Genomic DNA, 22,682 nt, shown 5'->3' on the forward strand with positions numbered 1-22,682 from the left:
GTGGGTCCTCTTTCGGAGGAAGTGATCTGTGGGAGTTCTTTATATAGCCCGCGTCTGAGTCAGCTGTCATCTCCCTCTGCCCTCCCGCTTCAGTCTTGAGTGATTCTCCTCTTGATTAAAAAGGAAGTCGCATCTGAGCCGAGGTCTGCGGGACGATGAGTCAGGAACGAAGAACGGGGAGACCTTGCAGTTAGGAGCATGAGGGGTGCCGAAAGGGACGAACATGCGGGCATCTGAGGGAGACGGTGTGCACAGGGGACGGAGCAACAGCGGGGGATCTGGGGGGCTGGGCTGGGGACCAGGGACCTCTGAGGGAGCAGGAGGCCGTCTTTTCGCTGCTCACTCCCTCTCCTTTATTTGTGGCGTGGAACCTGCTTCATTATGTCCAGCGTGCAGGGACGCACACACCTAACCCAGAGACCTTCCTAAAGGGATCTTATTATAGGTCCTTTTTATAGGTCCTTATCAGGCCCTTCTTATAGGGGATGGTGGAAAAAGAAGAAAAAGGCCATACCTCACGCGCACACACACCCACACACGCACACCCACGTGCACACACACAGTAGGAGCCCGAAGGAGGAGGCACAGAGACGGGGAGACAGCGGCCATGTGGTGTCCCTGGGCGGGAGCGTTTCTACAGAAGATCTTGGGGGACCACGAACACACCTGCAGCACGACCCCCTAAGATCTAGCTCTCAGGACAAAGCCTTGTTGGAAGCAGAGGGACACTGGACGGTTAACCACAGTCAATTCTCTGAAGGGAGTGGCTTCCCAGAGGCGTGTGCGTGTGTGCGTGCTCGTGCCATGCACGTGCGTGTGTGCGCGTACGAGGAGAGCTCTTCTTCGTTGCAGCCTTAAGTGTGGTTTGGGCTTTTAAGAAAATTGCAAGTACCTGTTAACGTATTAGAGACTGATAAAGGGTATGGGTCCATCTGTCAACCTCAGCCAAGGAAGGCTTCTGACTTCCCATTTAACAGAGGGTCATAAACTGATCAGAAACGGCTCAGGGCAGTGGGGTCGGGGGAGGAAAGATGTGCCTTTAGGTGGGGAGCCTGGGGGACGGAGTCCCCGTGGAGGGGCTGTGCTGGCACAGACGTGGGCCCGGGGGGGGGGCCCACCTCTCCTCATCCGCAGACGGCCTCTCCAGCGACACGGGTTTGGGGGCTCTGGGTGCAGGAACTCAGGGAGGGACACGGGGCCAGGTTTGGCAGGGCTCAGCGGCGGACGCTCTGGTGTGGGCAGGCATGTGATCCCGCCCATCCTCTGCCCTGCACCTGTTCCCGGGGCGGGGGGGGGAAGGGGTGCAGCATCGTTCTGGAAGACCAGGGGGACGATGGGATTCTGACATCTGCTGGAAAAGTAGAGACTACAACCCGGACGGGGGTAGCGAGATTGGTTTTGCTTTATGATGATTTTTTCCCCCTGATTTCTCCCCTCTTATAGTAATGACGCATGCTTACGTCAGGAAGTACGGCAAAGAGAAGACGAAAACCGTCCATCACTCTATGACCATTCTGGCTTGTTTCCTGCTGGAAGAAGAATGGGGTGAACAATTATTTACGAGGTGACCTGAGAGGCTGCCTCGCTGCTCGATGCTGGGGCTGCGGCAGCGAACCAGGCAGACATGGGCCTTTCCGTGTGGGGAAGCCAGCGTGGCCCACGGGCACGAATTGTGGTTTCCTCCACGACATTTGAGGTAAGTGACGGCCATCTGTCTTGCTTACCACGCACTGGGCTTGTGTCTGCGGCTTCGCCGTGGGGAAGGGTTCTCGTATGTGCTCTTGTTTGACCTCTGTGCTGGCTCTGTGAGGGGCGGCCACCGTCCCCCGACCCCACACACACGACAGACGGATACGGACGAGCTGGGTAACCTGGTGGGATCCGGCGGCACGCGGCCCCGCACCAGCCACAGCACTCTGGCCGCCTGCAGAGCACACGTCATCCCTCTCCCTTCTCCCTCGCTAGGTCTGATCGCCGTGGTGGCCCGGAGGCACTGCCGAGGCCGGGGTGATGGATGACGACACGGAGCTAAGGACGGATGGGAACTCCCTCCTGAAGGCGGTGTGGCTGGGGAGGCTCAGGCTGACCAGGCTCCTCCTGGAAGGGGGCGCTTACATCAACGAGAGCAACGACAAAGGGGAGACGGCCCTCATGGTAGCGTGCATCACCCAGCACGTGGACCAGCAGAGCACCAGCAGGCCCAGGATGGTGAAGTACCTGCTGGACCAGAGGGCAGACCCCAACATCCAGGACAAGTCCGGCAAGACGGCGCTCATCCACGCCTGCATCCGGAGGGCGGGGGGCGACGTGGTGTCCCTGCTTCTGGAGAACGGCGCGGACCCCAGCCTCGAGGACCGCACGGGGGCTTCGGCCCTGGTCTACGCCATCAACGCCGATGACAAGGACGCCCTGAGGCACCTACTGGACGCCTGCAAAGCCAAAGGGAAGGACGTGATCATCATAACAACCGCGAAGTCGTCGTCAGGCACCAAAACCACCAAGCAGTATCTCAACGTCCCTCCTTCGCCCGGAGGAAAAGACCGCCAGTCCCCGCCGCTGTGCACGTCCCCCTCGGACATTGAACTGAAGGCTCCAGGCCGGGGTGCCCCACCCACGGAGAGGGAGGAGGACTTCTTCAGCCTCCAGTCAGGGCGTCTGAGTGCCTGCAACATGGTCAAGGCTCTCAACGAGCCCGGGTCGCCCCTCAGGAAAGTGGGGAACCTCAAGCGGGCCCGCCTGCCCCAGCTGAAGAGGCTGCAGTCCGAACCCTGGGGCCTGATTGCGCCGTCCGTGCTGGCAGCCGGCGCACGTCAGGACGAGACCCACGGCCCCAGCCCGGACAGTGAGGTCATCAAGAGCTTTAGCGATGTGTCCTTCCCCAAGAGGGGGCCGCTCTCCAGAACCAGCAGCATCGATGGCAAAGACCCCACCTTCTTCCCCACCGTCGCCGAGCAGGTGCAGAAGATCATGGCCTCCCCAGGACCAGCATCCTGGAAGGCCGCCCATGAGAAGGGTCAGGCTTCCCACCCCCGTCTGGCCCGGAGAGGAACTCTCCCCATCGACCAGGAAAAGGTGGGTATCGGTCCAGCAGGCCCCCCTGCCCTCAAAGATCCTGTGTCCCTCAAGCGGCTGGAGAGTGATTTGCACGACTTAGATTTACAGGCTGGGGCCGACCAGCTCAGCTCGGTCTCCCTGGAATCCAGCAAAGGGCCCTTGGACAGGAAGAGGCTCGACGGCTCCCTCCTGGCTCTCTTCCACGGCTCGCGGGAGTCCCTGGACGCCAAGCCCAGCACGTCCCCCAGCTCGGCGCGCCGCCGGCCGCCGCCTCTCCTGGAAAGGCGAGGTTCTGGAACTCTGCTGCTGGACCGAATTTCGCACACCAGGCCTGGCTTCCTGCCGCCTTTAAACGTCGGTGGGAACCCACCTATCCCTGACATCAGATCCAGCAGCAAACCGTCTTCTCCACTCGCGAGCGGCTTAAAATCCATGGTTCCCGTTGCGCCCAGTTCACCGAAGAGAGCAGACTTGAGAGGCAGACGGGCGCTCCTGCGGAGACACTCCATGCAGGCGGAGCAGATGAGGCAGCTGTCAGACTTCGAGCAGACCGTCACCTAGCAGCGCCTGGCAGGCTGTAAACCACAGAACTCTGCGCAGTTACTGGAAGGCACCCTCGTCTAGAGCAACACAGCCGTGCGTCCCGTGGGTCCCTCTGCACTGGTGGTGGGGATGAAGCCGGGCGCTGCTTCCCTGCGGAAGTGGTCTCTGGGTTTATGCAGTTTTCCCTGCAAAGAGCTCAGGGTAATTGGGTTCGAGACACGAAATCACCGAAACCAAAAAATTCCCCACGGTTCTCCCTTCGGGGTTGGGAAGGAACAGCAGCAAGTACAATGATCCCGGCCCCCGACCCCAGCTCCCCCCCACCAGGCAGGCGAGAACGGAGTCCCCAGACGGTATTTGGATCACGCCCTCGGTAACCCATCTATAAAGTGCCTACAGAGACGACGAGGCTTTCACATTTGTCGGGATGTGCAGGAGCTCAGTGCGCCCGGAGCTCGGAAATCCCGCAGCTGTGTTCCCTTCCAAGCAGCAGAAGCGGAGCTCCCCCACTCAGAGAGGCCCTGCAGGTGGGCGCTGTCCGGCACCCGGAGCCCCAGACCCTTCCCGCCCCCGTCACACCTGTGTTCATGCACACCTGCAGGTGTGTAGTGGGTCCCCAGCGATGTGTCCCCCAAATCCCGATGGGCCGTCCTTGGGGGGCACCTCAGAGACGCGGCCTGCCCCCTGCCCTGACACCAGCTCTGTGTTGAAATCTTGTGGGGGCTGTTAATGAATTTGGAGTTGAATGTGATACAATTTCCAGAACAGACCTTTTTCTTGCTTGTTCTTGAGAAAACTTGATGAGACTCCCCAAAGCCAGAATGATAATAATGGTGGGACAGGCATGGGGTAAGAGCACAGGTGGTGCTTCTTAGGCCGGAGCCGTGGGACGGCCTTGAGTTCTGTAGCCTGAACAGGGGAAGGGGTGCCAGCCGTCCTTTCGGCTGCTGCTGTCTAGGTAATTGAAGAAAATTCTGGTTTCTGCTGTGTCTGAACTATCCCCATGATGGGAGGTTTGTAGAAATGACCAGAACGACCCTTTCCAGCCACGTTGCCCCAGCCGAGAAGGGAGGCAGACACTCGGCACATCTGCAGTGCTGGAGGCACATGTTGGATGAGGGCTCCTGGTTACCTCCCAGTCATCTTCCTCTCCTGCTGCCCAGATAAGCTGGCTCCAGGGTTAGAAGAATGCAGTGGTCCCTGGGGGTTGCGTCCCACAGAGAAATGAGTAAAGACTCTGAGATTGGGGTTTGCATCCCTGTTTTCATCATTTACCAGCTTTGTGACTTCTCGAAGCCTCCACTCCCTCATGGGCAAAACGGGCGTGGCAGTGGTCTACCTTGAAAGGGTAAGGGGGAAGGACAGGCCTGCTGCTGGGCCTGGCACGGACCAGTGACTGGACGGGAGGAGCTCATTCTGACTGACACCTTCAGACTGCTGAAGCTCCCACATCTCAGATAATACATAATATCCTGCACGAAATGGATTTCAGTGCTGCTGAGGAACTCCAGGGTCTCCTTGAGACCACCGGGGGTGCCGTGGTACCGAGCTGACGGCACTCGGCACACTCGTCGAGGAAAATGCCTTCCGCCACGTCGGCTCTCCACGTCACAGCATTTCCATCACAACATCGGCTAGGCGGTTGTCCGAGCACCCCAAACAGAAGCGTTGACGATGCTTATAGGTAAACCGAATGTTTACTTTTTCATCATTCCTTCCGGGCGAGCCCGTCCGTCCTCAGCCCCCCGCACTGCTGAAGCTTTAGGCTGGGTGAGGCTTTGCCGTGGGGGCTCTCCTTGCGCGGCAGGAGGCTCAGCGGCAGCCCTGCCCTCTGCCCAGCAGACACCAGTAGCACCTTCCTCCTGGTTGCGACCACCAGAAACGTCTCCAGACGTGGCCAGACATCTCCTGGGCCCACACCGCCTCGGCTGACCACCGCGGCTCTGGGAGGAGGACAGCGTGCCTGGCAGAAATCGGTCATGACCAGCAAAGCCGCACAGAGGTGTGGGTCTGGCCGCGTCAGCCCTCCCACTGACTTGAAGCCAATCGAATTCTGCTTTAGTAGGATGACTGATCGATCGGTCCATAACTCGGGCCCTCGGGGTTCTTGGCAAACACACCTGTGGGAGTGCTGGTGCCCTTTTGTCCTTTGTGGGGAGGGAGGAAAAGCACGTAAGCTAGTGAAAACCTAGGGCTCACAAACTTGGTTTAGGGTGAATAATGCATAAGCTTCTGGGACCGCTGAGTCACGAACGGTTCCTACCAAACGGACGTGACTGCAGGCAAGGACACGTTCCCACACTTTAGAGAGACTCATATGGACATCCCTTGTTCTCAGCAGCTCATTAACTCCTCCCACCCCCCACACTCACCCACTGTCCTCACTGCCAGCGAAAGCTAGACTCTGCTAGTAGATCTGGAATAGCCCGTCCGTCCCACGCATGCCCACAGCAGGAGCAGCGGGGACTCCTGGCCTGCCTCCGTCCCTGGTGACCCGTCCATTGGCCTTTCTCCGGACGGTACGTCCTCCATCCCTGTTTGACGATGCATTCGCTGCATCAGGCTGGGTTCCAAACTAGTACGACCACAACACTTCCTCACGGTCAGTGCAGAAAAAAGCGATTTTGTCCACATCAACGAACCGCACAAGGATGCTTCTAAAACGCACATTTTAGATTCCACCGTGCTTTCTAGATCAGAGAGGCGCTTCTCTTTTCCGAATCCTAGTGTCACTACCGGAGTTAGCTGCAGACTGTAGTTAAGACTTTCCGGAATGCTTGTCAAAATATATTCTAGAACAGGAGTCTGAAGTTTAAAAGTCTGGAACTTTGGTTTAGCTTCTAGACACCCCGAAGCCGGTTTCTGTTTGTTTATTTAGACCTGTCGTAGAGTCTCTTAGAATTTCATCAGGTAAAAGTGTCCTGCCAAGGGCAGGCTGTGTCTGACCCTTCCCCTTGAACTCCTCCTCCTGCTTGAACTGGTTCTCTGTGGCGTTGGACTCTAGTCTCAAGCTGACGGCGAGTTCAGAGACGTGTCCACATGCAAGGAACGGAACCGTCTAGATATTTCTAACATGTCAATAAAAGATATATGGCAATCCTTCAATAGCACGCCCTTTTTTGTAGCTAAATCTCCATGATAAATATCACCTTTTCCTTATGACGGGGTTGACGTGACTGCCTGGGAGTATCAGCCTTAGCAGACACCCCAATTTCATGCACGCATAATTTTACAAATTAATTTTTACTTACACCAGTATTATGGTTTCTCTCTTGGTTAAACAAGAGGCAGAGGATGAGAAGGTGCATTTCCACGGCGAGAGGAAGGTCTCTGTACCCTGCCCCCCTCTGCTTGGGTTTCCTGAGTGGGGAGGGGACTGCGCCTGCCACACGCTGCAGTCACGGGGCGTCCCTCCTTGGGTCCAAGGTCTAATGCCGATGAGTGTTAACATGCGCTCCTGCTTGAGGACAGGGCATAGGTATCACATGGACGGGCCCTCATCTCTTAGAGTCAGGGATCTGTGACTCACTTTCATCTGCACCCCGATCCAGTGCAAACCGTACCTTTAGGTTCTCCCTTGGGCAACTGGAATGACTTAAGTTAACAAAAAGAAAAAAGGAAAAGGACTAGTTTCAGTATGTCTCTTCCCCCTCTGTCTTTAGGAAAGGCAGGTCCCCATTGTTTCTGACCCCTAGAGGAGAGATTATGAGGGACCCTACTGGGGGAGGGGGAGGAGAAGCTGATGGGACTGATGGGGGAGAAGTGATGGGGGTTGAGGCCACAGGAGTCCACCTGGAGGGGAAGGGTGCACTCCCAAGACTGACAGAAGGTCAGAAACTTGGGGTCCCTTGAGTGGAACCTGCCTCCTCCCAGAGCAAAACTATGGAGGGGAGAAGCTGCATGGTGCATCCCGGGAGGCGAGAGTCAGGCTGGGCAGGAGGACATCAGAGCTGCCTGCCCAAACGGAACATGGCAGCTCGGACAGTGCACACACGTCAGCATGGTGGTTAGCCCGAATGCTGTGCGCTGCTGGTACTGCCAAGGAACAGGGCCGGAGAGCTCCACCAAGACCGAGAAGGACATTTTTATTGTCTCTGTTAAGGTCTGTGGGGGGTGGGGGGGGACAAGACCCATTTTAGATTGATTTAGAAAAGTAAAGAAGCGTGATGCTTCTTACATTCAATGGTAATGAAATGAGATTGATAGCAGTCCTATAGCCCATGGAGTGCACAGCGTAGGAAGGAAAAACCCACATCACACTTGGAATTTGCCGGGGGGAGGTCATCAAGAGTAAAGAACAGACTTCAGGACACAAGATGGAGGTCACTGTTTTGCAGCTGTGCTAATACCAGATCAAGTCCACAGATCCGACACCGGCTGGCTAACTGTGGAAGGGGCTTGAAATCCTACAGTAAACATGGAGCGCCACCCACTAGAGAAAAGGGTCAGCATTATGGGGAAGGATGGGGAAGGAAGAGGAACAGGATGGGAGAGGGAATGAAAGGACCAACGAGGTCAAGGTCCTGCCAGTGTGAACCAGCCAAGAGCAACAGCCCGTGGAGGAAGAGCCCCGGGGATCTCCATTCTGGAGTCCTGTGCCTCACCTGGGAGGACCCAGAATCACAGACACTCCTGATTTAGAGGAAGGAGGATTTCTCATATGGTGAGAGGTAAGGGTCTAAATTAATTAATTATCCCATTAGAATTTAAAAGTATTCTTTTTTTTTTTTTTTTTTGCCACTGTTGGCTCTCTTGGTTGCCCATCTGGTTTGATTTCTGCCTTCTCCTCCTTCCTGTTAGATCCTGATTTTGCTCACGTAGTCACTCAATATCCTTGCCTCTCTTTTGACTGGAGCAAAGCTGCTCTGTCCCCAGCTCCCTCCAAGGCAAGTCCTGACTGGTCTGAGTTAATCATGACATGTCCATTCTCCTTATCAGAGATTGGGTAAAGGATCTAGCCTAAGCCAGCCACCACCGGCTGCCTCATCACTGCCCTAGGTCCAGAGATGGATGCATGGCCTAATCGGACCAACTGAACTGAAGGAAAGGACATACACCCCATGGCTGAAAGATTTTCTCTTCCTTCCACTAGACATGACCAAACAAACATGTTGCCCCAAAACTTATTTGTTTGGGTTGACAACCCCCTTTTGACAAAGAGAGAACAGAGTCTAAGGATAAAGCCAACATGAAGAGGAGGGTAGAGCTCAGAGGAAGATGGAGTGGAGCCTTGATCACGTTATGCCTGTAGTCCGCGTGACCTCACCACTTTCTGTTACACGAGATAAGGTATCCTGTGCCATTTAATCTAGTTAGAGTTGGCTTTTCGTTTACTTGGGACACCATATGAATTGGTGGTTTCTCCAGTCTCTGTTTAAATATTTTAATGATGACAAAAAAAATCAGTACTCCATTCATAACTTTTTGGAAAGCCCTAATTGCCAGAAAGTCCTTTCTTATATTAGTCGAAATGTTCCTTACTGTCAGATTCATGCATTGCCCCGACTTACACAAGATGGGACACGCAGGATAGATGTACCCCGAAGTATGGGTGGACACAGTGTGCTCGTGGAAAGCATGTTGCCACTACATCAGGCAGATCCGGGCTCATTTGCTGGCTTCCCCATTAACAAGCTGAGTAAGTCTGGGAAATATGAGATTTGTTTAATGGCCATGAACTCTTGCCATCCAGTGTTCTCCTCCTCTGAATGTGACTTAGAGCTCCTCCCATCCAGAGCTGGAGTGTTAATTCTCCACCTTCAATCTGGGCTGGCCTCGGGACTTGCTTGGCTAACAGAATGGGGCAAAAGTGATACTGGAGGGTAGTTTCTGTTTCTGCCCTGCTGTCTTGGGATGGTGCCCCACATCTGCCACACACGGAAATCTACATTGCAAGAAGCCGCAGGATGCATGGAGGGCTGAGCGCTCTAGCCAACAGCTCCCAGCAGCCGGCACACGTGAGAGTAGGACCATCATGGACCTCCAGCCCAGGGGACCCTCCAGCTGAAGAACTGTCCAGCCAACTGATAGAACCATGAGACGTTGTAAGTCACAGCTGGTGTACACCACCGGGTAGTTTGTCGTCCAGCAAAGGCCGAGCAGAAGCAGAAACATGATTTCATTACACATCTTCTGTGTCTTTATTGTCAAAGGAAAAAAAATAATACTTTTTTTTTTACACGGTTGCTAGTGAGGATTAATTAATGCAAAATACGTAAAGTGCATACATCGCCAGTGTTGCCGTGGGGACACTGTAGGTGCTAAGTAAGAGGCAGCTCTCATGATTGCTGTTAATGCCCACTTTTGAAGTTAACACTTTCTTCACCCTTAGATTTTATTCTTTGAGGTTAAATCCCATGTCCTTTGACTTTACCTGGTTTGAGAAACCTTCCTGGCCATTTACTATACCGGCCCCTTCCTAATTACCACCCACCCCCCACTTTATTACCATCTCTCTTAAAGTAGTATGACACGTGTGCTCTGATCATACCTCCAGTAATGGCGCCTTCCACGGAGCAGGTGCTGAAACACTGCCATTCCTTTAATAACCCCATGCAAGTCAGGGCTCCTTTTCTAGTTCTTCCACTTCCACCGTCTGACATCCTGATACCTGTCCATGATCCATCTTCCAGCGTTCTGACTTGAGCGACTGCCAAGTCGGGCTTCCCACCTCGGAACTGAAGCAGGTGTTTTCTTGGAACTTAAACATGGGACTTAACAGTAAACCCAGCAAAGTTCCTTTTTGTTAGTCTTAGCTTAGCACTGCAGCTGGCCACGCTCATCTTGCTTGGTCTTACATCTGTCATTTGTTGCTTCCCCTGGTGTGTCTTAACCTGTTTTCTTAAGCCAGGAACTAAGAGACAGTGTTCATCAGTACAGACTCAGGGAAGGAGCCTCAAGGCACACCCCTCCACACCGTCTCTGGTCTCTCTGACCAGACATACTAGCAGACGTTACCGGTAGGGATCGCTTTCACATTGCTTAGCCCGTGATGCTGGTCAGGTGCCTGGAGGCCATCCCGCCCCTCTCGCCCACGTGGGGGTCTATACCGGCGGTGTAGCTCTTCCCTGAAATCGAGACACACGTCTGGTCCTGCTGTCCTGAGAACGTTCTTAACTGAGCGGCCAGACCACAATCAGCGTCTTCTTTCTCTTTCTACCGGATCATAGAATATAAACCCTATAAATGATTCTACAAAATACCTTCCTGGGCCAACGGTCATGAATAACGCAGTAAACAATTTATCAGTTTCCGGGGCTTTTGCGAAGTCAAAGGCAAAGAAACAAGGTTTTACCCCAGGAGAACCTTCACCTCGTCCTGATCCCCGGACATGTGCATCGCGGAGGGTGGGACCCGGGCATCTCGCGAGCGCGGGTGTGCGAGCCGGGGGTCAGCTCCCAGCACGGCGGCAGTCTCTGACCCGCGGAGGGGTGGCCGGGGAGCAGGCCTGTGGCGTGTCCCAAGCTCGGTTCCTGCAGCCCCGGCGCCGCGGGAACGCCCACTGCTGCACCCTGGGCCGGTGCGGGGCCTCGGTGCAGCCGCTGTGGCTCACGGTGGCGGTGGCCACGGTGGGCGTGCGGACCTGGGCCCCTCGGGAGGGACGCCGACCCCGCGGACCCAAGCCCAGGGTTCCCACCCCCAGACCGAGGCCCCCGAGCCGGGAGCCTCAGGGGAAGGGGGTGTGGCCGGCCCGCTCGGACAGCGCGCACGCGCGGCGGGAAGGGGCGGGGTGGCTCCCCGCGCGCGCCTGCGCACCAGGCCACCCGCCCCTCCCGGAAGCGCCGCCGCCGCGCCACGTCCGCGCCGCGCATCCCGCCGCCGCCCCCGGCCGGGACCCACCGACCGCCGCGGAGCGCCATGGGCCGCGCAGGCCCGCGCTCCGCCTCGGCGTTGCTGCTGCTGCTGGTGCTGCTGCGGGCCGAGCGGCCGCGGGGCGCCGAGCTCACCTTCGAGCTGCCCGACAGCGCCAGGCAGTGCTTCCACGAGGACGTGGAGCGGGGCGCCAAGTTCTCCCTGGACTACCAGGTGGGGCTGCGCCCCCTCGCCGGCCGGAGGGGCGCGGGCAGCGGCCGGCCGGGCGGGGAGCGCCGCAGGTGCACGGGGCCCGGGGCGCGGTCGGACCGGCCGCCGGCGCGCCCCGGGCCTCGTCCCAAGCCTGTGGGACCGCGGAGTCCCCGGTGTACCCATATGTCAGCGGGGAGGAGGGGGCTTCGGGTTCCTTCCCCGCTCCTCTCCGCGGCTGCGGGGGCCGCTGGGTGAGCGCAGAGCCTGCTGCCATATGCTGCCCACTTGCTGTCCAGTCTCCTCCCACGGACCTCGGGCGCGCGCAGGAAGCAGGTCTCGGGGCGGGGGTCTGCCCCTCAGGTTTGGTGGGCGGACAGAGTGGGAAGGACCCCCACGACAGCCGCCTGCCTGCTCGCGGACACCCCGGAGATGCAGTGGCCTGAGCCTCAGGAAGGAGGGCGGCCCTTCCGTGGGTCCTCGCTGTCCAGAGCCACCGACAGAGCGGTCTGCTGGGGGACAGCGCGGTGTGGGATGGCCTCGGGGTCCCCGATTTGGCCGCTTACACTTCTCTGGGCACAACATATGAATTATGGCCGGGTTATCGGGCCCCCCAGCACAGTCACTGCAAACCGACCGTTGTGAGCCTGGAGGGGCCTGGGAGGTCCTCTGGGCACTGCTAGGTCAGGAATCCCTTGTCAAGGAACGGCCAGCACAGTTTAAACGCCTCCAGCAGCGGGGCACTGGCCACTAGGTAAATTCTCCCATCTGCACAAAGAGGAACTTCCAAAGTTTGGAAGCAGATGGAGGCCATTGACTGTGTCCCTCGATGGACCTTGGTTGTAGCAACTGACCACCTGTATGACCCTGCTGTATGACATGTTTCTTCGGTTTCTCAAGCGAGTTTGAACTATGTAATTCCCAAGGACCCTCTCACCTCTGATGGCCACTGAGTCTGTGAATTTGATCAGCAGTGACACGAGCATTCACTAGCCCCAGTCTGCAACCTGCTTGAGATGGGAGCCTCAGTTTTCTCTTCTGTGAAATAGGAAGGATCAAGCTCCTCGCCCCTTTGCAGAACAAAGCCTTTCGGAGTCAGGCAGTCAGGGATTCAGATCTTAGCCGTCACTTTGAAGCATTGTGACCCTGGCTGACTTCCTCGATCTCTCTCAGCCTCAGTTTACTCCCCGGTAAAACAGAGTGTCCTAGCACCTGCTTTAGAAAGCTGTGAAGATTACACGAAAAAAACCAAGTTTTGTCAAGTCTGATCACGGTGTCTGGTTGGCATTTCATACCAGCGGCTGCCCCGCCGGTCACAGCAGACTGTGGGTGTCTTTGTGGTTGTAGGTCATCACCGGAGGCCACTATGATGTCGACTGCTACGTGGAGGACCCCCTGGGGAACACCATCTACCGGGAGACCAAGAAGCAGTATGACAGCTTCACCCACCGGGCTGAGGTCAAGGGCGTTTACCAGTTCTGCTTCAGTAATGAGTTTTCCACCTTCTCTCACAAGACCATCTACTTTGATTTTCAAGTGGGTGACGAGCCCCCTATTCTCCCAGACATGGGGAACAGGGTCACAGCTCTCACGCAGGTGAGTGGACATTGGCCAGCCCGGGGCCGGCTCAGCCTTTCTCGTCCTGTCTCGGCCGTACTCAGCGTCAGCCTGTCCTCGGCCCCGCTCCTGGGCTGGGAGGGTCAGGGTCGGCTTCACCTCTTTGCACATTCAGTCTTCAAGGACACCGTCCCCTCTGAGCCCCTGCCCATCCCGCGGGATCCCTGCAGCTCCTTGCTCTGGCGTTCCTGGGTTCCGGCTCAGGCTTGTGCACAGTGCCACTGAGGAAATGCCTTGCCGTGCCCTCTCTGCTCACGCCATCTGCGTCGTAAGGACCAAAGGCGTGTTCGCTCGGTAATGTGAGCCGCTGCGGCAGCTACGCCCCGAGGGTTGATGGCCTAGCATAAGTTTTTTGTCCCTCGGGTAATAAATCTAGGTTGGCGGGGAGCTTTCGTGCAGGGACTGATCAGGAATTGGGGGTTTCTCTTTCCTGTCCCCTGTCTGCTCTCCCTCTGCCTCTCGTCACCAGAAGAAGGGGCAGCGAGAAGGCCTCACCTGTTTCTTAGATGCCCTGGCCCGGGGGAGCAGGCTGGATGGGTTGCTGAGCTCAGATGTTGTAACAGGCCGAGGAGGTGCCCGTTAGACACTGGAAGATCCCAGTGAGTGGGGCGGAGGCTGCTGTCACAGGACAGGGTGCTCCCAGGGGTCTGTGAATCCCACCACGTGATCGCCCTTGGGTCTCCCGTGGTGCCCACACTAGGTCCTGAGGGACACCAGGAAGGCCATGTTAGTGCCTGTTGCCCTCTGGGAATGGGCCTCCTTCCCTGGCACAGATCTTATATGAGGCTTACGGTCACTGCGGCTCCCTTTCCAGCACCCTGGTGCCTGTCTAGGGCCTCTGGCTTCTGACCCAGGCCTTGACCATGGTGCCTTATGTGGCATCTCTGACGTGTCTTGTGGCTTGGGAGTCCTCCCTGTCCCTCCTCCTTTTGCCTCCCTCCGTTTGTGGTGATTCCAGAGCCTGGGAGAAGGCTGGAGGGGCAGCCTACCCAGCTGAGCCCTGTGGCCAGGACCCAGGGCTCAGGGCGCATCTGCGACGGGTAAGCCCCGTGTGTGCAGAGTTTCTGCATGAGCCTGGGACAGATGTAAACAGAGAGTGGACTTCCAGCCTGGAGACCCAAACAGGCCCTTTCCTCTTGTTTGTAAACAATGTCTGTGTGTATTTATGCGTACTAAATGCATGTGTGGGTACGTAGGCCCACACATGTGCAGACACATGTACGTGCGTGTGTCCCCATCTGTCCCCTGATTTCGAGGATGACCGTGCCTGGGTCTGCTCTTGCCCCTCAGAGCGCGGCCCCTTTCAGACCAACTCCCACTGGCCCCTCGCGGAGTCCTGGCTCCCGGAGGCCTTGCAGAGTGGGGTTCTCAGCCTGCCGTGGCAGCGAAGGGTTGACCCCGAGGCCTTTACCGTGAGCCCCCCAACCCGCGCTCCTCCCCACACATCCCTGAGCCTGGTGGGCCTCCGTGTGCCTCACCTGCCTTCTGTTGGCCCGCTGCCCTCCTTCCCCTGCCCCTCCACCAGGCAGACGCAGAGCGCCGGCCTCCCCGTGTTTCGCCTGGGGCCGCGGTGGCCGCACGTGGACGCGTCCCTCCTGTTTCAGCGCCCAGTGTGACCGCCTCCCTCTTCCTGCCCAGATGGAGTCGGCCTGCGTGACTATCCACGAGGCCCTGAAGACGGTGATCGACTCGCAGACGCATTACCGGCTCCGCGAGGCACAGGACCGGGCCCGGGCCGAAGACCTCAACAGCCGTGTCTCCTACTGGTCAGTCGGCGAGACCGTCGCCCTGTTCGTGGTCAGCTTCAGCCAGGTGCTGCTGCTGAAGAGCTTCTTCACAGAGAAACGGGCCGGCCCCCGGGCACCGCACTCCTAGGCCCCTGTGTCACGGACTCCTGCTGGGCCCGAGGGCGACCGTGGGCTGGGGCACCCTGCTGCTCACTCCTCGTACCCCGGTGGCCGGTGCCCTCCAAGCCTGATGATCCAGAGGCTTCTAGCCACATTCCGTGGGGAACACCAAGAAAAGCGTGCTCTTGGGCTCGGGGGGCCTGGTCTGGCTGGAGGAGGAACCCCGGCTACCCAAGCCTCTTGGGGCAGTGCAGGGACCCCCTCTGTCCACAGTGCGTGGGTTGTCGGGCCTGTGTGTGTCCTGTCCTCTGTGGACAAGGAGGGGCCGTCGTCTGGCTTGTCTCCATGGAGCTCACTGGGTTTGTGGAGACAGGCCCTGAGGCGGCTTTGCAGAGACCCCCGCCGCAGGTGAGCAGCAGTGTCCTCTGTGGAGGCAGGAGCCTGGAGGCCAGGTGCCTGTGGTGAGCCGTGGGTCTCCCGGATGCAGCCCTCTGGTCAGTAAAAGCTAAGCAGGAGCTCCATGCAGACCCGTGCCTTTCTCTCTCTGCCCTGGAGGAGCGCGCGGCTTCCCAGGGAACGGGGTGTCCGCAGAGAGTGTGCGGGAGAGCAGGCACTGCCCTCGAGGCATGCGTGGACACCCGCGCGTGGCCTGGGCTCCGCTGCCCTCCTCCCAGTGGAACGATAGTGGTGACATGGGGACTGCTCATTCTCTCATCTCAGACTCCAGAGGTCACTGTTGAAACAGCTGATTGTCATCGAGTCCAAACCGTGCACCAAGCACGGGAAGGGACAGAGCTGTTAGCAGCTGTCCTGGGCTGTGTCCACGGCAGCCACACTGCGCTCTGTCAAACCTGGGTCAGACCGTGCCCCCCTGGTCAATACCTCCCATGGCTCCACATGTTCTCAGGTCCTGGCTGCGTCCTTGCTGGGGGCCATGAGGTTGTGCCTCACCGGGCTACTGGCTGCTCGGCTCCGTGTCCTCTCGTCCCTCCGCCCAGGTCTCCTCACTATTCCTGTAACACACCAGGCCATGCCTCTGCCCCAGGGTCTTTGCACATGCAGTGTCCTATTAGAACTCCCCCTCCTTCTCCCTGATAACCTGCGCCATCGCCCCTTGTCTTGTGGCTAGATGTCACATTATTGGCGAGTTAACCCTCACTGCTCTGTTCAGGATGGCACCTGTCCACCTGCCCCTGCCCGTCTCCCTGTCCCTGCTTTACTTTTCAGCTATGTATCACCACTGACACGTAGGTTTACTTGACTGTTTGTTGTCCTTCTTATCCCCTTGGATGTGAGCTCCACGATAGGGCACGTGGGCTGCTGCGTCCCTGGTCCCTGGCACAACCCTGCTCTGCACTAAGGTCTCCATGCAATTGGGGGCCAAGCCAGCGGCCTTACCTGTCAGCAGCTGGTGCTGGCCAAGTGTCTCTGAAAGAGGTCCCGGAGACCTGACGCCTGCCCTGAGGGACCTCTTGGGAGTGATCTGAAAGCCAGAGCCACCTGGCAGGTGTCGCTAATGTGTCGTAGACAAGGGAGCAGGGGACGTGTCATGTGGGAGAGACCCTCCATGAGGCTTGCTAGCTTAGTGGAGGGAAATGCTGCTTATCTGTTCATATGTGTTCGAGGGTTTTTCTTCTTCCTTATTTTAAAAATTAATACCCTCCTGGGGCGCCTGGGTGGCTCTGTCATTAAGCGTCCGCCTTTGGCTCAGGTCATGATCCTGGGATCCTGGGATCCAGCTCCTCGGTGGGTTCCTCGCTCAGCGCGGCGTCTACTTGAGATTCTCCATCCTTTGTCCCTCCCCCTGCTTGCACGCCTGCTCTGTCTCTCAAATAAATCTTAAGAAATACCCTCCTCACAATGGGAAGGAGAGAGGGTGCGGGGAGGCTGGAAGAGGGCCACTCCGAGGACGGACCAGGCCTACGTGGTGGAGCCTCCGTGAAGATCTTGACAGCACAGGGTTCACGGAGGTTCTAGTCTGGTGAACACGCGGGGGTGCCGCGGTGGGGGGTGCCTCTGGGGAGGGCACGGGCACTCTGCACCCCTCCCAGGCCCCATCCCACGCCTCTCCCATCTGGCTGCTCACCTGCCCCGTCATCCTCTCCTTTTATGCCAAACCTGCGTCAGGAGCCGAACTACTTCCCGAGCTCCAGTAGCCACTCCAGCGAACCAGTGGAACTGGAGAAGGGGGCCGTGGGCGCCTCTAATCTCTAGCCAGGTCAGAAGCAGCCAGGACAGCCTGGGGTCGTGATGGCGTGGGACGCGGGGACAGTCTGGCGAGACCGGGCCCTCGGCCTGTGGGATGTGACGCTGTCCCCAGGGGGAGGACAGAGGCAAGTGACGCTGTTGGACGGCCGGCTGGTGCTGCGGAGTTGCTCGGTGGGGAGCCGCCCGCCGTCCGAGGTGCCCTGAGGGTCTCGTGTGAGAGCGCAGCAGACGCGACACAGCAGGATGCCGGGACGTCCACCAGCTGTGGATGCACGCAGGCACCTTCAGCGACAGCCAGGCCGCGGGACTCAGCTGGTGTGGAAGGAGAAGCTCCCGGCCTTTCCCACCAGAGCCGGTGAGGCCCCCGCGCCCCGGAGCGGCCCCTGCAGGAGCTCATCCGCGGACGCGACAGGATGAGCTGGAGGTGGGGGGGTACTGGGGGACACTGAAGGTCCCGTTTTACTAGAACCTCCCTCCCTTGAAGACTCTTGCAAAGGATCGATTTTCTCCAACGGACAGTGCTTGGTTTTTAGGCCCAGATACGGACGGCAATCGCTGGGTAGTCTGTCGTCCTCACGGGGAGGCTTGGCCGCTGGCCTGGGGCGGGACGGGCCACTCCCCAGACAAGTCCAAGCCTGCGCCCCTCTCCCAGCCGTCACCGAGCTGCGAGGGGACAGTGGTTGCCTCCTGCAGCCCCGCGTCCCAGGGATTCAATCTCGGTCCTGGTTGAGGTTCTGAGCAAAAGCCTCTCATGGTGTTTCCTTCTGGGCTTTCTCAGTGTGTGACACGCAGCAGGGAGAGGCTTCATGTCCTCCTTGTCTGAATTTCCAGTCCATCCTCCGGTCACAGGGAGAATGGTGGCTGAGGTGAGGCCCATGGGCCTCCGGGTCTGCCTGGCCGTCACCGCACCGCGATGCAGTCTGTCTCGGCTTTAAGCCCTGTGCAGCCCCATCCTTCGTATTGCAGGAGAACCCCCATCTCTGCAGAGCCACGGGCCGGCTGCGCGCTAGGACTTTACCTACAGCGGACCCGCAGGGATGCCACCCCCTGTGACGTCTCTTTTTGCAGAACTGTAAGACCACGGACAGAATGTCCTTGGCCAAACCCACATGCACGCGTGTTCTCACGCAGCCGGACGACAGGTTCCGGACAAGTTTGGGGAGCACCTGCTTTTCTAGCCCTGGTGGTGGTCATGGGCTCAGCTCCTCCCTGCTCCCTGGGACCCGCCCCACGGGCCTGCCGGGTTGGGGGGAGGTGACCACCCTTCGGGTCACATAGCTCTAGACTCAGCCTTTCCACTCGCAGAACTGCCGGGCGGCGGCTCTTCCCGATGCTGACCCAGCTCGATGCAGTTTTCCTTCTGCCGGTTTGTGTTTCTCAGTCCAATATTTGGCCACAGGAGAAAACAGGCTTCACATATGGCTTCTTCACACTCCCTGTCACACCCCGGAGAAATTCTCCAAGAACACGATCAGACTGTTTTCATCGTTTGTAGGTCTATTTTCGGCTTTCGATGGTGCATAGGAACCAATTCTGGCTCAGCCAAGCGTGTTCCAGCCAGACTCCTGGTTTCCGAGGCTCCCAAACCCCTGGGTTTGAAACCCGCTGAGCATAAGCAACGGTAACAGAATGTTGTCAAGCGAAGCGAGACAGGGCGGCGTCCAGGTAGCCTCTCCTCCAAGCATCGTCTGGCTTAGAACCAGTCTGGTTCACTGATGCGCGCTCTCCCCAGCGGTCAGAAGCTGGAGGAACTGTGTCCCACTGAGTGCTTGCGTTTCCGAGATGATCCCAAGTCAGGAGCGGGCTTGTAGATGCCACGCCGGTTTACAGAGTGAGCTCTCAGAAGAGGTCATGGTGTCCCAGTAATGGCTAAGAGAAGGGTCGGGGGCTCCTGGTGCAAGAAGGCAGACCCCTTCCTCGTCTCCCTCCCGCCCCTGCCCCATGACACCAACCCAAGCAGATGAGAATAAAATAGAATTTAAGTCCCTGAAACCAGAGAAAGGTCACAGTCCTGAATCACTAGCTACAGGGAATGGCTGTCAGATTGGTGATACCTGAAGCGGGGAGATGCCCAGAGCGGTTGTAGCAGGTTGAGACTTTCCTAAGAGAAGGAGGTGTTGTCCTGAATGGCCGAGCTGCGGGGCCTGGAATGGTACTTCCTGGGGCTGCGTGTGGGCAGCAGAGGGGGTGCCCACTCTACTCTCCTCCCAGGGACGGGGAAGGTAGGGTTGGAGGAGAAGCTGGTCAGACGGGTGGGCAGGAGACTTGACAGGTGGAGGGTGGAGCCCCGAAGGGGAATCTCCCGAGTAGCCAGGATCACGCCAGATCTGTCCCTGGCAGTCCTGTGGCTGGCCGGGTGTCAGTGGAAATTGCTTTCTCCTGGGTCATGCTGAGGACAGAGGGACTGCCCAGCGGAGGCTTGTCCTGCGGGAGCTGGTGAGCAGGCACCGGAGGCCAGGCTCCCCATGCCGCTTCCCCACACACTTTTCCGGCAGGCCGGTGGCCACGATGTCTGGAGCAGGAGTGGCCATCCGGACCGGTGTGAGAGCGAACCAACAGAAGGCACATGGAAGGCAGATCTGGGGAGGGTTACCCCAGGACGCAGAACAGCACAAACACCCATTTCCCCCCATAGTCTTAAAAAAAAAAAAAATAGGGACGAGGCAACAAGGTTTCAGAGCAGAGTTACAAGAAATCATAGACGAGGTTCTGCTGCTATGGAAAAGGTGAGGAAGAGCCGCCAAGATTCCGGGGAACGCGGACGAGGAAGAAACCGTCCCAGAAGGGGTCATGGGTTTGCAGATGGTCCGGGAAGAGGTCCCGCCAGGATCCCAGGGTGGGAGGCTGGAGGAAAGCCTGAGAGAGTGCCCCAGATAGAGCAGACAAGGAACCCAGAGCCGGACGTTGCTGGGGACAGATTTGCACAGCAGAGCGGGTCCATCGTGCAGGTCTGGGCGTCCCTGAAGAAGAAAATACAGCCACCACAGCAAAGACAGAGAGCAGGTGATCCACACCAAGAAGAAATCCGTGATTTCTGACGTTTCCATGAGATTTTCCCGGAAGACCGCGGAGTGGTGTCTCCAGGAGCTGCGGGAAAGAGCGCGCAGGAAGATCAGAAACTGCTTCCTGCCGTCCAGACACGAAGGCAGCAGGCGAGGATTAGAGCTGGAAGGTCCGTGGGGGACAGCGTGCCCGTTCTGGAATAAGCCACCAGGGAGGAGCCCCCACGAGCCAGCGGGAGAGAGAAGCAGCAGAGAAAGGGCGCACGCGTTTCTGCGAGCTCTGTCCGCGACGACACCCACCCGGGACTGCAGAGCAGGGAAATCCGCTCCTCTGAGTGGGCTGTGTCTCTCCCGATGGTTCAGCAGTGATTCAACAACACAGCTCGTGGGGACTGAGGACTAGAGAGTGAGGCGAGGGAGGGCACATGTGCATCTGCTTCTTTCCCTGCTGGGGGTTTAAGAAATGATCCCAATCATGACAACGGGAGGAACTACACGGCACTCTTACTCTGGGCCAACATCGCTTAAAGCTCTTTAGTTCTCCAAAGGGCTCTATGATGGGGACTGTCAGCCATCCCGTTTTATAGTGGGGAAACTGAAGCACGGGGCATTTAGTCAGCTTTCCCTGAGGCCGTCTCGCTCGTAAGAGTGAAATGTGGGATGCGCTTCAGTCCACCCAAGAGACCCTGAAAAACACATTGGATTCACAAAGGGATTAGTAAAATCCATTTTTTTTTTTTTTTTTAAAAGAGAGCTACTGGTTCTGTCTTTGTGACTGCAGTTCCCCTGAGGCCGGGCATTTCTTCTAGAAACTCACGAGAAACAGGGAAATTGAAACAATAGGATTTTTTTTAAAGACTTTTATTTATTTGACAGAGATCACAAGTAGGCAGAGAGGCAGGCAGAGAGAGAGGAGGAAGCAGGCTCCCCACCGAGCAGAGAGCCTGATGCGGGGCTTGATCCCAGGACCCTGAGATCATGACCTGAGCCAAAGGCAGAGGCTTTAATCCACTGAGCCACCCAGGCGCCTCAGAAACAATAGGATTTATTACAGGGGATCTTCTATAGGGATTGGCTCCTATGGTCATGGAGGCTGAGAAGTCCCCGGACCTGCCAGATGCGAGCGGCCGAACCTGGAGAGCAAGGGGTGCTGGTCAGTCTGAGGCCAGGGGAGCGGTGGTGTGAAGCCCGATATGAGTCTGAATGCCCTGAGACCAGGGAGCTCCCTGCCTGGGGGCAGGGGCAGGGGCAGGGGCAGGTGGGCGTCCCAGCTCCAGCAGGAGCAAATTCACCTTCCGTCGTGGTGGGGTGAGGGCAGTAAGTGTGGGAGCAGAGTTAGACCCCTGAGCAGCTCAATCCCCCCTTGCACGGCTGCACAGGTCATGCCCCTCGGGGCTGTTTCTTACTTCCACAGTGAGAATAAACTCTCCAAAGGAGAACTGCATGAGGGCATGCCCTACACCACCCAGTAGATCCCGTCAAAGGACTGCGGTGAGTACCTAACTGGTGTTTGCCATCAACACCAAGTGGATCTCATGTTTTTCTTAGAACTGCAGCGATGTGAGACGTGGCCATAGGAGGACAGTGTGGAAACATCAGCAAAGCTCGTTATGCTTCCTGGTTCCTGCTGGTGTAAACCAGTCTGCCTCTGAGCAGGGACCCTGTGTCTCTGCAGAGACTTGTGGACGGGCATGATTCCGGGCCCTTCAGTGCATCACAGAATGTCGGGGGGAAAGGGTCATTGGTCAGCTTCGTGGCTGCAGCTTCATGGTTCCTGAGCCAGAACCTCGCCGTTGAGTCAGCCTGAGCTCCTGCTCAAGAGCCCGTGTTTGTGTCTGCAGATGCTGCATCAGAGGGCAGCTTGTTATGCAGCAGTAGCTAGCTGAGACTCCGGGTGTTCTGTCGACAACGGGCTGGCTGTAATCGCTGGACCAGTGCTGCTCGGTACAAAGAAGGCCGTTTCCCCAGGTTTTTCCACATTGAATGTAATCGTTTTTCTCAATTTGATGTGACTTGGAAGCAACATCATTCATTCATTCATTTCTCAGTACGCCCAGCGACTGGGAAGAATGACATCAGTAGGAAGAGCAGATCATTCACACGCCTGCTCACTCATACACGCGCCTGTGGATTCATGGAGACCCAGGCTGGAGCCAGGGCAGGGCCCACTGCATGGGAGGCTGAGGACCTTGCTGGAGAAGGTGGCTTCTGGGCTGAGGCGGGGGAGCCAGTGGGGAAGGCAGAGAGTGGGTGGGAGCAAAGGCAGAGAGGTGTCCTGCATCCTGAGCACACCAGGAAGGCGGGCTCGACTGTGGGCAGAGAGTGGGATGACTCTGTGGTGACAGTGGGCCTGAGGAGGCTGGCGAGGGTGAGCAGAATGGTGTCATTACCCTAAGGGGGAGTTGGGCTT

At 57.7% G+C, this 22,682-nt stretch overlaps 2 protein-coding genes and 1 long non-coding RNA gene across 3 annotated transcripts; 2 read left to right on the forward strand and 1 right to left on the reverse strand.

The window, feature by feature from the left end:
- The first annotated feature begins 1,554 nt into the window (after positions 1 to 1,554).
- Positions 1,555 to 4,240, forward strand: ANKRD34C (ankyrin repeat domain 34C). Its single transcript, XM_047737245.1, has 2 exons — positions 1,555 to 1,696; positions 1,966 to 4,240. Exon 2 carries the CDS (start codon positions 2,011 to 2,013, stop codon positions 3,613 to 3,615), a length of 1,605 nt encoding a protein of 534 aa, XP_047593201.1. The 5' UTR covers positions 1,555 to 1,696; positions 1,966 to 2,010; the 3' UTR covers positions 3,616 to 4,240.
- Positions 1,690 to 11,360, reverse strand: LOC125104628 (uncharacterized). Its single transcript, XR_007128668.1, has 3 exons — positions 10,088 to 11,360; positions 2,218 to 2,429; positions 1,690 to 2,097 (listed from the first exon to the last, which is right to left on the reverse strand). It is a non-coding gene; the product is annotated as an uncharacterized LOC125104628 (long non-coding RNA).
- Positions 11,361 to 11,366: 6 nt separating this feature from the next.
- Positions 11,367 to 15,577, forward strand: TMED3 (transmembrane p24 trafficking protein 3). The gene is made up of 3 exons (XM_047737247.1): positions 11,367 to 11,622; positions 12,946 to 13,194; positions 14,854 to 15,577. The coding sequence occupies exons 1-3, from the start codon at positions 11,455 to 11,457 to the stop codon at positions 15,088 to 15,090; spliced, it is 654 nt and encodes a 217-aa protein (XP_047593203.1). The 5' UTR covers positions 11,367 to 11,454; the 3' UTR covers positions 15,091 to 15,577.
- The last annotated feature ends 7,105 nt before the right edge of the window (positions 15,578 to 22,682 follow it).

The sequence above is a fragment of the Lutra lutra genome, chromosome 7 (assembly GCF_902655055.1).
Source record: "Lutra lutra chromosome 7, mLutLut1.2, whole genome shotgun sequence".
In the NCBI taxonomy this organism is placed as follows: domain Eukaryota; kingdom Metazoa; phylum Chordata; class Mammalia; order Carnivora; family Mustelidae; genus Lutra; species Lutra lutra.

Bases quoted from the DNA above. Each gene is read 5' to 3' on its own strand.
- ANKRD34C (XM_047737245.1), top strand. From the start codon at position 2,011: ATGGATGACGACACGGAGCTAAGGACGGATGGGAACTCCCTCCTGAAG.
- TMED3 (XM_047737247.1), top strand. From the start codon at position 11,455: ATGGGCCGCGCAGGCCCGCGCTCCGCCTCGGCGTTGCTGCTGCTGCTG. The intron at 11,623-12,945 runs GTGGGGCTGCGC...TTGTGGTTGTAG, and splicing joins AGTTCTCCCTGGACTACCAG to GTCATCACCGGAGGCCACTA. The intron at 13,195-14,853 runs GTGAGTGGACAT...CTTCCTGCCCAG, and splicing joins GGGTCACAGCTCTCACGCAG to ATGGAGTCGGCCTGCGTGAC.